General features: G+C 42.4%; 1 protein-coding gene across 1 annotated transcript in view; it reads right to left on the minus strand.

Moving 5' to 3' along the window:
- The window catches only part of LOC116987593 (SV2 related protein), a 36,156-nt gene that overhangs the window by 7,868 nt on the left and 16,074 nt on the right, over window positions 1–12,214 (minus strand). Inside the window, exons 4-11 of the mRNA XM_033043750.1 lie at window positions 10,713–10,811; window positions 10,507–10,578; window positions 9,375–9,499; window positions 9,218–9,281; window positions 6,512–6,637; window positions 4,709–4,837; window positions 3,810–3,883; window positions 1,269–1,345 (exon numbers count right to left, since the gene is read on the minus strand). Of these exons, the coding sequence (XP_032899641.1) occupies window positions 1,269–1,345; window positions 3,810–3,883; window positions 4,709–4,837; window positions 6,512–6,637; window positions 9,218–9,281; window positions 9,375–9,499; window positions 10,507–10,578; window positions 10,713–10,811 (766 nt within the window). The remainder of the gene's footprint in view (window positions 1–1,268; window positions 1,346–3,809; window positions 3,884–4,708; window positions 4,838–6,511; window positions 6,638–9,217; window positions 9,282–9,374; window positions 9,500–10,506; window positions 10,579–10,712; window positions 10,812–12,214) is intronic.

Here is a 12,214-nt window from a genome sequence, read left to right on the forward strand (position 1 = left end):
CACTGATTTAACCTTTGCCAGTTTCCTCTCTTAAGATGAATAACATATTGCATTCAAATGTAATACATCTGTGATTGTCCTTTACATAGCCACAGGCCCAATCATCCATTTTTGATTTGCAATGGGAAAATAGGGGGAGGGAGAGTTGAAGGTATACATGGAAGGTGGGACCAACTAGATGACTCCTTGAAAGAGCAAGCACAACGACAGCCTTCTGTACTGTATTATTCAATGGTTCTATACATGGAAAGGAGTAATTTTTGAATGTTAACTTGAATATTTTTAAATCATCAAGCATAAGTATAGAATCGAGATTTAAAATGCAGTAAAGGCAAGACTAGGGGCGGCACAGTGGCGCAGCGGTATAGTTGCTGCCTTACAGCGCCAAAGACCCTGACTGTACGGGGTTTGTACATTCTCCCAGTGACAGCATGGGGTTTCACCATGTGCTCCGGTTTCCTCCCACACTCCAAAGACGTACAGGTTTGTAGGTTCATTGGCTTCGGTAAAATTGTAAATTGCCCCTCGTGTGCAGAATAGTCATAAAATGCTGAAGTAACTCAGCGGGACAGGCAGCATCTCTGGAGAGAAGGAATGGGGGACGTTTTGGGTCGAGACCCTTCTTCAGACAGTGTTAGTGTAGAGGGTGATCGTTGGTCAGTGCGGACACGGTGGGCCGAAGGGCCTGTTTCCACGATAAATCTCTAAATATCTAAAGTCAATAGAAGTCATTCACAAAATGACAGTTGAGCTTCTAAAAACAATCCATTGAAAGCAACATTTAAAAGCCATACAGACAGGTACAATGATAGGAATGGTTTAGAGGGATAGGAGCCAAAAGTGACCAGGTGGGTCTAGTGTAGATGGGGCATCTTGTTTGGCATGAGCAAGTTGGGGCAACGGGCCTGTTTCTGAGCTGTATAACTCTATGACTCTATATTGCAGGATAAAAATAAGGATGAGAGAAATAGGTGACAACCTAATGGTGGTTCAGGTTATTACTCTTAGAATAATAAATGGTGCAATTGTTGTATAATAGGAAAGGAAGATTAAGAGTTCGGAAGAGTGGAAATCTTAAAGCAACAAAGAGAAGTATCAATAAAACTAATACAAAATCTATAAGAACAGAATGGTGTCCTAAGTATTGGCTTATTCCATCTGTAAATTTATAAAGCTACTTTGAAAACAATAGTTAATCTGGACAGACAAGGTTTGCTCTCTTCTCCCTCAATACAAGGCTAGTTAAGTAGTACTTAAGATGTACTTACTGCCACACACATCACCTTCCTGGAAAAGCTCTGTGGTTAATAAAACCAATCCATAATAGGAGAAAGCATTGGAAAACCTGAAATCAGAAAACGATACCTCAGCATTACTATGTACGATCACTCAGTTCAATAACCTTTCCTCCCCACATAGATTTCATAAATTCGTAATTTCATAAGTGATAGGAGCAGAATTAGGCCGCTTGGCTCATCAAGTCTACTCCACCATTCCATTATGGCTGATCTATCTTCCTCTCTCAACCCCATTCTACCTTCTCTCCATAACCTCTGACACCCTTACTAATCAAAAATCGCCTTAAAAATATCCATTGATGGCCTCCACAGCCATCTGTGTTAATGGATTCCACAGATTCACCACCCTCTGACTAAAGAAATTCCTCCTCTCCTTTCGAAAGGTACATCCTTTTATTCTGAGGCTATGACCTCTGGTCCTAGACTCTCCGACTAGATGAAACATCCTCTCCATATCCACTCTATATAGAGTCATAGATGCCCCATCTAAGATAGTCCCATTTGCCCACTTTTGGCTCATTTTGGTCTCTTCATGAGAAAGTGGGGTAATCGATGGCTGGCGTGGAGTCGATGGACCGAAGGGTCTGTTTCCATGCTGTATCTTTCAGTGAATCAAGAGTAGTCCAGAAAGAAAACAAATGTTGTTCACATTCAGATTGTCAATGGATACAAAAAGCCAAGAATTGCCATACTGAAGGCACAGTAAATCAAAGAAATTGAAATATGCCACATGGGAAATCTACAGCAGAAGACAATCTACGCACATTGAGGAATGTAAGAGATGAAAGTCCAAGTTATTTATCAACTGCTGCCTCTAACCAGTAGATAGAAATGATTATCTTGGTTCGGTGTACTTGAATGTACATTATCATTCACTCTGATAATGTTGAGACTAATTGCGAGAAGGGTTGCAACACGTAGAAACAAGGAACTGCAGATTCTGATTTATGCTGCCTGACCCAGTATCTCTGGGTCAGGCAGCATCTCTAAAGATAGGTGAGTTTCATCGTTTCCATTATTGTTACTAGTCATATAATTCATATAAATCCCTTGATATAGGGGTACTAGTCCTTGGATTATTATCCCAGAAATGTATCTAGTCATGCAGTCATACAGCGTGCAAACAGGCCCTTTGGCCCAACCTGCCCACACCACCCAACATGTCCCATCGAGGTCTAAGCGGAAGCTCAGAGGGGATAGAGCCTTTTCTGTTGCTGCTCCGGCACTTTGGAACACCTTGCCGTTGCACATCAGACAGGCCCCCTCACTGTCCATCTTCAAATCCTCCCTAAAAACTCATTTTTATTCTCTGGCTTTCGACACTGGCTGAGACATTGCTCCTGTTCTTAGTGCTTTTAATGTCTTTTAATTTTTACTGTTTTTAGTCCTTCGTTTTACGGTTTTTAATGGTTTGTAATAACTTTTTGTCCATGAGTTCTCATGTACAGCACTTTGTGGCAACTGCGGTTGTTTAAAGCGCTTTATAAATAAAGTTTATTATTATTATTATTATCCACACTAGTCCCACCTGCCTCCATTTGACCCATATACCTCTAAACCTGTCCTATCCATGTACCTGTCTAAATATTTCTTAAATATTCACTGGAATTTAGAAGGATGAGAGGGAATTCTATAGAAACATATAATATTCTTAAGGGATCGGACAGGCTAGATGCAGGAAAAATGTTCCCAATGTTAGGGAGAGTCCAGAACCAGGGGTCACGGTTTGAGAATAAGGGGTAGGCCATTTAGGACTGAGATGAGGAAAAACTTTTTCACCCAGAGAGTTGTGAATTTGTAGAATTCTCTGCCACAGAAGGCAGTGGAACCAATTCACCAGATGTTTTCAAGAGAGATTTCGATACAGCTCTTAGGGCTAATGGAATCAAGGGATATGGGGAGAAACCAGGAACGGGGTACTGATTTAGGATGATCAGCCATGATCATATTGAATGGCGGTGCTGGCTCGAAGGGCCAAATGGCCTACTCCTGCACCTATTGTCTATGTTTCTATGTTGCGATAGTGCCTGGCTCAACTACCTCCTCCGGCAGCTCGTTCCATACACCCACCACTCTCTATGTGAAAACATAACCCTCAGGTTCCTGTCAAATCTTTCCCCCCCTCACCTTGAACCTATATCCACTGGTTCTCAATTCCCCTACTATGGGCAAGGGACTGTGTGTCTATCCGATCTATTCCTCCCATGATTTTGTGCACTACTGTTGTCCCATAAAGTGTATCCAAGTTACATATAAAAAACTTTGATGTGTAATTTTTGGTTCTTCTTTTTTTTCCTGAGTTTTTGTTATATTATTTATTATGATTACATATTCTGTTGTGTTGCAGCAAGTAAGAATTTCATTGTTCTGTCTGGGACATATGACAATAAAGCACTCTAACTTGACTCTAACATGACTGATATTTACGGAAGTACCGGGACCGTCCAGATCATCTTATAAAAAAAGCACATTTTGAAATGAATGAATTTAATAGCTGAAAATCAGTCTTACCAAATGAACCATAACAGGATAGTGGTCATTCGAAACTCTGGTGTGAAGAGGTCTTGGATCCGACCACGTTCCTCCTGTCTCAAACAAATAAATCACCAGGTTTAGTATAATGCCAGACGAGGGAAAGATTTGATTCACTTAATTACCGTTAAAGCTAAACTTTAGGTTTATTATTGTTGCATGTACTGAGTTACAATGGGAAGCTTTGTTTTGCATGCTATCCAATCAATAGACAATAGACAATAGGTGCAGGAGTAGGCCATTCGGCCCTTTGAGCCAGCAGCGCCGTTCAATGTGATCATGGCTCATCATCTCCAATCAGTATCCCGTTCCTTCCCATATCCCATGAATCCGCTATTTTTAAGAGACCTATCCATCTCTCTCTTGAAAGCATCCAGAGAACCCGCCACCACCGCCCTCTGAAGCAGAGAATTCCACAAATGAGATATTACTAGACATAAATGCAATCAAGTTAAACTCAAGTCAATAGGTGAAGCAAAGGGGAAGAGACGGGGTGCAGAATATCATTCTCCACACTGTGGCGCCCCAGTTCAAAAGACACAGTTCATAAGTTATAGCAGCAGAATGAGGCTATTCGCCCCATCGAGTCTACCCCATCATTCAATCATGGCTGATCTACCTTTCCCTGCCTTCTCCCCGTAACCCCTGACACCTGTACTAACCTATCAATCTCTGCCTTAAAAATATCCATTGACTTGGTTCCACAGCCTTCTAAAGGCAATGAATTTCACAGAATCATCACCCTCTGACTGAAGAAATTCCTCCGATGTCTTTTATCTATGCTCTAGTTGTTGAAATTATCCCTTTAAAAATTAAAAAAAAAATGTTTTTCTACATTGAGCAGAAATATGATTTTAATAATTCTGGTCATCCCTTACCTGCCTGGCAACTATCAGTTTTCCAAGTGGCATAGGTGCTCCATTTTCTGTAGCAATGCGCTTTAATGTGGCAAGAGCCTTCTCTTGATTCCCAGATAATACATCATAACGGGCACTCTCTGGAAGCCACTGTAAGAAATAGAAATTATGTGATAAATTCAATATTTCTATATGTCGGTGATGGTTGGATAAGCCTTCTTTAATGTCAGATCGATTGACTTGACTAACACAATTAGCTTAAAATAAATTGTTTTACTAGTAACCATAATAAGGTTATATTATCCGACTCCCCTAGAGCTGAATTTGATTGATTGAAAGGTACAGCAGGGAGGCAGGCCCTTCGGCCCACTGAGTCCATGTCAACCATCACTTATTCACATGTGTTCTGTGTTATTCCACTTTTGCATCCACTCCCTACGCACCAGGGGAAATTTACACGTGCCAATTAAACTACAGTCCTGCATGTCTTTGGGATGTGGGAGGAAACTGGAGCAGCCGGAGGAAACCCATGCGGTCACAGGGGGAACATTCAAAATCCACACGGACAGCACCTGAGGTCAGGATTAAACCCGGGTCTGTGGCGCTATGAGGCAGCAGCTCTACCTATTTCAATTAATTAAATCCTTATCCTATATATATATATATATATAACTCCAATGGATCAAGTTAACCTGTGTTCAGTTCCAATTCAAAGCAAAAGCAGAGCCTGAAGACTGCAACAACCAGGTTCAGGAATAGCTACTTCCCCACAGCCATCAGGCTATTAAACCTGGCTCGGACAAAACTCTGATCATTAATAACCCATTATCTGTTATTTGCACTTTATCAGTCTATTTATTCATGTGTTTATATATTTATACAATGGTATATGGACACACTGATCTGTTTTCTAGTAACTGCCTACTATGTTCTGTTGTGCTGATGCAAAGCAAGAATTTCATTGTCCTATCAGGGACACATGACAATAAACTCACTTGAACTTGAACTTGAACTAGTACATTATGCGTAACATCTTATGGTGCCTGGTTGAATTAATCCTGTTTGAATGCTTCCTGTTTCTACAGTTCATATCAGGTAACTAAACTGAGAATTGTTGACACCATTTATTGAGCACAACAAAAGTCATTTATTGTTCTCCTCTTGCACTATAACAATAAACTCTTTCTTGCCCCGTGTCCAGCATCAATTACCCAAACAATGGGCAAAGGGGCAACTGTCGGGTATCTTCTTGGCCCCATAAACCAAGAATAGCTGCTTTACTGTGGTGCAGCGGTAGAGTTGCTGCCTCACAGCGCCAAAGACCTGGGCTCTGTACGTTGGGTGTCTGTACTTGGCTGTATCTTGTACTTGGCTGCCCTCTGTATCTTGGCTGTCTGTACGTTCTCCCTGCGACCACGCGGGTTTTCTCCGGGTGCTCCGGTTTCCTCACATTCCAAAGAAGTGCAGGTTTGTAGGTTAAATGACTTCTATAAATTGTTCCTCATATGCAGGATAGAAAACCCGTACACGGGTGATCACTGATCGGTGCAGATTCGGTAGGGCAATGGACTTGTTTCGACACTGTATCTCTAAACTAAACCTTAAATAATTCACTGCATTTTGACTTTCTCTTTCACACGACTTTATTCCAGACCCAGGCTTCATTCAATTGTCTCTCCAAGTTCAAACTGCAAGCCCACTCTGAGGATTTATAGCAAAGTCTTATGGTCAGTTGATTGTTTGCTTTCTTCCCCCCCCCCCCCAATCCAACGTATATATTCCTGTCTGTTTTATTCACTTTTTACTTTCAGTGGCAATACCTACAAAACAAAAGACAGCGAAAATCATGAGGGGCACCGTCGACAGAATGAGCAGCCAGCGCCAGCCCAATGTGGGCATCACCACTACAGCCAGGAGCACTTCAAACACCGTCCCAAAGGCCCAGAACACCTAAACATGGAAGAGATTTTCAATTAGGTACAATCCCCACACACACAGAAAAGCAGCAACCCCAGTACAATGGCTAATGGATATCTTTTTTCCCCCATTGTTGTGTCTCTCATTACTAATGCCCCTGTCCCACTTAGGAAACCTGAACGGAAACCTCTGGAGACTTTGCGCCCCACCCAAGGTTTCCGTGCAGTTCCCGGTGGTTGCCAGAGGTTGCAGGTAGTGGAAGCAGGTAGGGAGACTGACAAAAACCTCCGGGAATCTCCGGGAACTGCAAGGAAACCTTGGGTGGGGCGCAAAGTCTCCAGAGGTTTCCGTTCAGGTTCCCTAAGTGGGACAGGGGCATTAGGATTCAGAAATGTTCTGGAATGGGTTTCACTTTGCAGTGTTTGTCCAGACTAGGGTTTGCCATCAGCTTAAACTTTAAACTTTAGAGATACAGCGTGGACACCGGCGTTTCGGCTCATCGAGTCCGTGCCGACCAGCGACCACCCCTGTACACTAACTACTATCCTACACACAAGGGACAATTTACAACTTCCAGAAGCCAATTAACCTGCAAACCTGTATGTCTTTGGAGTGTGGGAGGAAACCGGAGCACCCGGAGAAAACGCACGTGGTCACAGGGAGAACGTACAAACTACGCATAGACAGCACCCGTAGTCAGGATTGAACCCGGGTCTTTGGCGCTGTAAGGCAGCAACTCTACCATTGCACCACAATGCCACCCATTAGTAAAGGGGAATATTATTTTGCATCATTCTACTTGACTTCAGAGACATAATGTGATGACATTTTTTTGGACATGTCTAATTCATACACAAATCTTTCATCCAGAGAGGCAACATTTAAAGGTGTGTAGGGCAAGTTTGTTTTATAGGGTCTGGTGGGTGCCTGGAATACACTGCCAGGGGTGGTGATGGAGGAAAACGTCAGTGGCATTTAAGAGGCTTTTAAATAGGCGCGAGGATGTGCAGGGATTGGAGGGATGTGGATCACGTGCAGGCAGATGAGATTAGTTTATCGTGTTCGGCATAGACACTGTAACCTGAAGGTCCTGTTCCTGTAGAAACATAGAAAATAGGTGCAGGAGGAGGCCATTCAGCCCTTCGAGCCAGCACCGCCATTCATTGTGATCATGGCTGGTCGTCCCCTATCAATAATCCGTGCCTGCCTTCTCCCCATATCCCTTGACTCCACTAGCCCCTAGAGCTCTATCTAACTCTCTCTTAAATCCATCCAGTGACTTGGCCTCCACTGCCCTCTGTGGCAGGGAATTCCATAAATTCACAACTCTCTGGGTGAAAAAGTTTTTTCTCACCTCAGTCTTAAATGACCTCCCCTTTATTCTAAGAGAATACTGTGCTGTGTACTACGTTCTTGCTCTGACGAGCTTAAAATAATAATTTAAGTGAAGAAATACTCAAGTGCTAACCCATACATTATATAATTTGGGGAGAGATTGTCAGAACACGATGGACAGAACATTATCCTGCATCCAGCTTGTCAAAATATGTGAACTTTGTTGGTACCCAAATCGAATAATTAGAGAGAAATAAGGAATTGCAGATGCTGGTTTATAAAAAGAAGACACAAACTGCTGGAGTAACTCAGTGGGTCAGGGAGCACATGGATAGGTGATGGTTCAGGGCAGAAGAAAGGATCTGACCTGAAACGTCACCTATCCATTCTTCTCCAGAGATGGGGGAGGTGCAGCGAGACCTGGGTGTCCTAGTACACCGGTCACTGAAAGTTGGCGTGCAGGTACAGAAGGCAGTGAAGAAAGCTAATGGAATGTTGGCCTTCATAACAAGAGGATTTCAGTATAGGAGTAAAGAGGTTCTTCTGCAGTTGTATATGGCTCTGGTGAGACCACATCTGGAGTATTGTGTACAGTTTTGGTCTCCTAATTTGAGGAAGGACATCCTTGTGATTGAGGCAGTGCAGCGTAGGTTCACAAGATTGATCCCTGGGATGGCGGGACTGTCATATGAGGAAAGATTGAAAAGACTAGGCTTGTATTCACTGGAGTTTAGAAGGATGAGGGGTGATCTTATAGAAACATATAAAATTATAAAAGGACTGGACAAGCTCGATGCAGGAAATTTTTTCCCAATTTTGGGCGAGTCCAGAACCAGGGGCCACAGTCTTAGAATAAAGAGGAGGTCATTTAAGACTGAGGTGAGAAAAAACTTTTTCACCCAGAGAGTTGTGAATTTATGGAATTCCCTGCCACAGAGGGCAGTGGAGGCCAAATCACTGGATGGATTTAAGAGAGAGTTAGATAGAGCTCTAGGGGCTAGTGGAGTCAAGGGATATGGGGAGAAGGCATGCGTGGGTTATTGATATGGGACGATCAGCCATGATCTCAATGAATGGTGGTGCTGGCTCGAAGGGCCAAATGGCCTCCTCCTGCACCTATTTTCTATGTTTCTATGCTGCCTGACACGCTGAGCTACTACTCCTTTTCTTTTCTCCAAATAATCACAATTTTCCAGGAGTAACAACTCTGAATGATCAACTGAAATAATTGACTATTATGGGAGCGAACTTGAATTTACAGCAACATGGAACACTCACCTCTATTAGTAAGATACACTTTGCCCTCGATTTCATTGGAAGAAATTCTGCGTATAATGTTACTCTGTGTTGGGGCAGCAAAGACTGAAAATCAATTATTCAATCATTCCTTTTGAACCCAAGAATCCAACACAAAACCTATAGTGAATGTACTTACGATTGTGGAACACCTCCAATCCCAAAGCCTACCAAACCTCTGAGGACAAGTATCCAACTGTAGATCGGTGAGAAGGCACTCAGTATTCCATAGTACAGTGTCCACAGTACGCTCACTTTTAGACCCTTAAATCAACACACAGAAAGATTCATAAATTCATAAATTATAGGAGCAGAATTAAGCCATTCGGCCCATCAAGTCTACTCTGCCATTCAATCATGGCTAATCTATCTTTCCCTCTCAACCCCATTCTCCCCCCATAAGCTGTGATACCCTTACTAATCAATAACCTGTCAATCTCCGCTTTAAAAATAGCCATTGACTTGGCCTCCACAATTGTCAATGCAATGTACGCCACAGATTAACATAGAAACATAGAAAATAGGTGCAGGATTAGGCCATTCGGCTCTTCGAGCCTGCACCGCCATTCAATATGATCATGGCTGATCATCCAACTCAGTATCCCGTACCTGCCTTATCTCCATACCCCCTGATCCCTTTAGCCACAAGGGCCACATCTAACTCCCTCTTAAATATAAATTAAGATTCAGATTCAACTTTAATTGTCATTGTCGTTGTACAGTACATAGACAACGAAACCACCCTCTGACTAATGAAATTCCTCCTCATCTCCTTTCTAAAGGTACGTCCTTTTATTCTGATTCTATTGTCCCTGGTCCGAGACTTTCCCACTAGAGAAAAATACATTCACTAAATTGTTGCCAAATGTCCCTTGCTGGAGAGATTATTTTGCAAATGTCAATTAACAACACTGGTGGATTTGGATCACATATTCTTTGTTGACTGTAACTGTAAACTCACATGTTAATGGGATACACTGGCCACTCAGGTGAAGTACTACACATAATGTTGGAGTAACTCAATGGGCCCAGGCAGCATCTCTGGAGGAAACGGAGTGGCGATATTTCCAGTCAGGATCCTTCTTCAAACTGACCCGAAATGTCACCTATCCATGTTCTCTGGAGATGCTGAGTTACTCTAGTGCTTTGTGTTTTACAACATCTGCAGTTCCTTTTGTCTGTGGTCATTGTAGTAGACTGATGCCGACTATCAACAGGATTCAGGGGCCAAGGAGGAAGGTGTAGAAGCCAACATCATTGCTAATACTCACTGTCTTTCTGCCGTACTGGTCTGATACGTTTCCCCACAGCGAAGAGCTGGACATCATTCCAATAAACACCATCTGCATTGGAAGAAGTAGGGCAACAGGCAGGAGAAATAAAGGATCAATGCGGATCCGGAACAATTTCTCAGCTGGTGGTCAATTCAGTCACGGGGCTGCGGAGCAACTCATTTACACTTCAACGAATATCATACCGAGGTTAGGAAGGCAACTTGCCAGCTTGGTAAACGCCACTCGCAGTGCAGCTGAGGTGCCAGTATACTCAGGATCATCATCTCCATGGCATCTGCCATCTAAAATGAAGCAACACATGTAACACACATTATACTGATTTAGAGCTAGCAGCAAATACAAAAGGAAAGTAGGGACGCTCAGAATGATAACCTGCCATTTGGCCCATCAGACCTATCCCTTCCATGGAAATATCCAATCTGCTATAGAAACATAGAAAATAGGTGCAAGAGGAGGCCATTCGCCCTTCGAGCCAGCACCACCATTCATTGTGATCATGGCTGATCATCCCCTATCAATAACCCGTGCCTGCCTTCTCCCCATATCCCTTGACTCCACTAGCCCCTAGAGCTCTATCTAACTCGCTCTTAAATCCATTCAGTGACTTGGCCTCCACTGCCCTCTGTGGCAGGGAATTCCATAAATTCACAACTGGGTGAAAAAGTTTTTTCTCACCTCAGTCTTCACATTGTGTTTTTGATTTTCTGTTTTTGGACTGAATTCTGTTTTTAATTTGTGTCTCTGTGATGTCTTTATTACTTATTTTATTCTGATTATATGTTTTTATTTCTATTAATCTATGTAAGGTGTCCTTGAGATGTCTGAAAGGCGCCCATTAAATAAAATTTATTATTATTATTATTATTATTAAATTACCTCCCCTTTATTCTAAGACTGTGGCCCCTGGTTCTGGACTCACCAAACATTGGGAACATTTTTCCTGCATCTAGCTTGTCCAGTCCTTTTATAATTTTATATGTTTCTATAAGATCCCCCTCATCCTTCTAAACTCCAGTGAAGGAGTATTTCCTAAAGGATTTATCACCTAGAATCAGAGCGTTATACAATTTGAAAAGGCTCCCTTCAGCTCAACTCATCCACGCTAACTGAGATGCCCCATCCATCCTAGTCCCATTTGCTCGCATTTGGCCCATGTCCCTCTAAACCTTTTCTATCCATGTACCTATCCAAGTGTTATTTAAATGTTGTTATAGGAAGTGCCTCAACTACCTCATCTATCAGTCCAATCCACATACTCACCACCTTCTGAGTGAAAAAGTTGCCCTTCAAGTTCCTATTACATTTTTCTCATGTCACCTCAAACCCATGGTTCTTGATTCCTCAAGCCTGGGTATAAGACTGTGCATCACCCTATCAATTCCCCCTCATGTCTTTATACACCTCTGTATGATCACATCTTAGCATCCTGCACTCCAAGTAATAAATTCCTAACTTATTCAATCTCTTCCCTATAGATAGACACAAAATGCTGGAGTAACTCGGGCAGCATCTCTGCAGGGAAGGAATTGATGATGGTTTGGATTGAGAACCTCTCGCATGCTCTCAAGTCCAGGATAAATATCTACATTTATATCCAGGAAAAGCAACTACAATACTTGCAAATATTACAAATCTAACCCTACATTACTTATTTATTTTAATTTAATTTTTATTTTTTTATATT

Source organism: Amblyraja radiata, chromosome 25, assembly GCF_010909765.2.
Source record: "Amblyraja radiata isolate CabotCenter1 chromosome 25, sAmbRad1.1.pri, whole genome shotgun sequence".
Lineage (NCBI taxonomy): Eukaryota > Metazoa > Chordata > Chondrichthyes > Rajiformes > Rajidae > Amblyraja > Amblyraja radiata.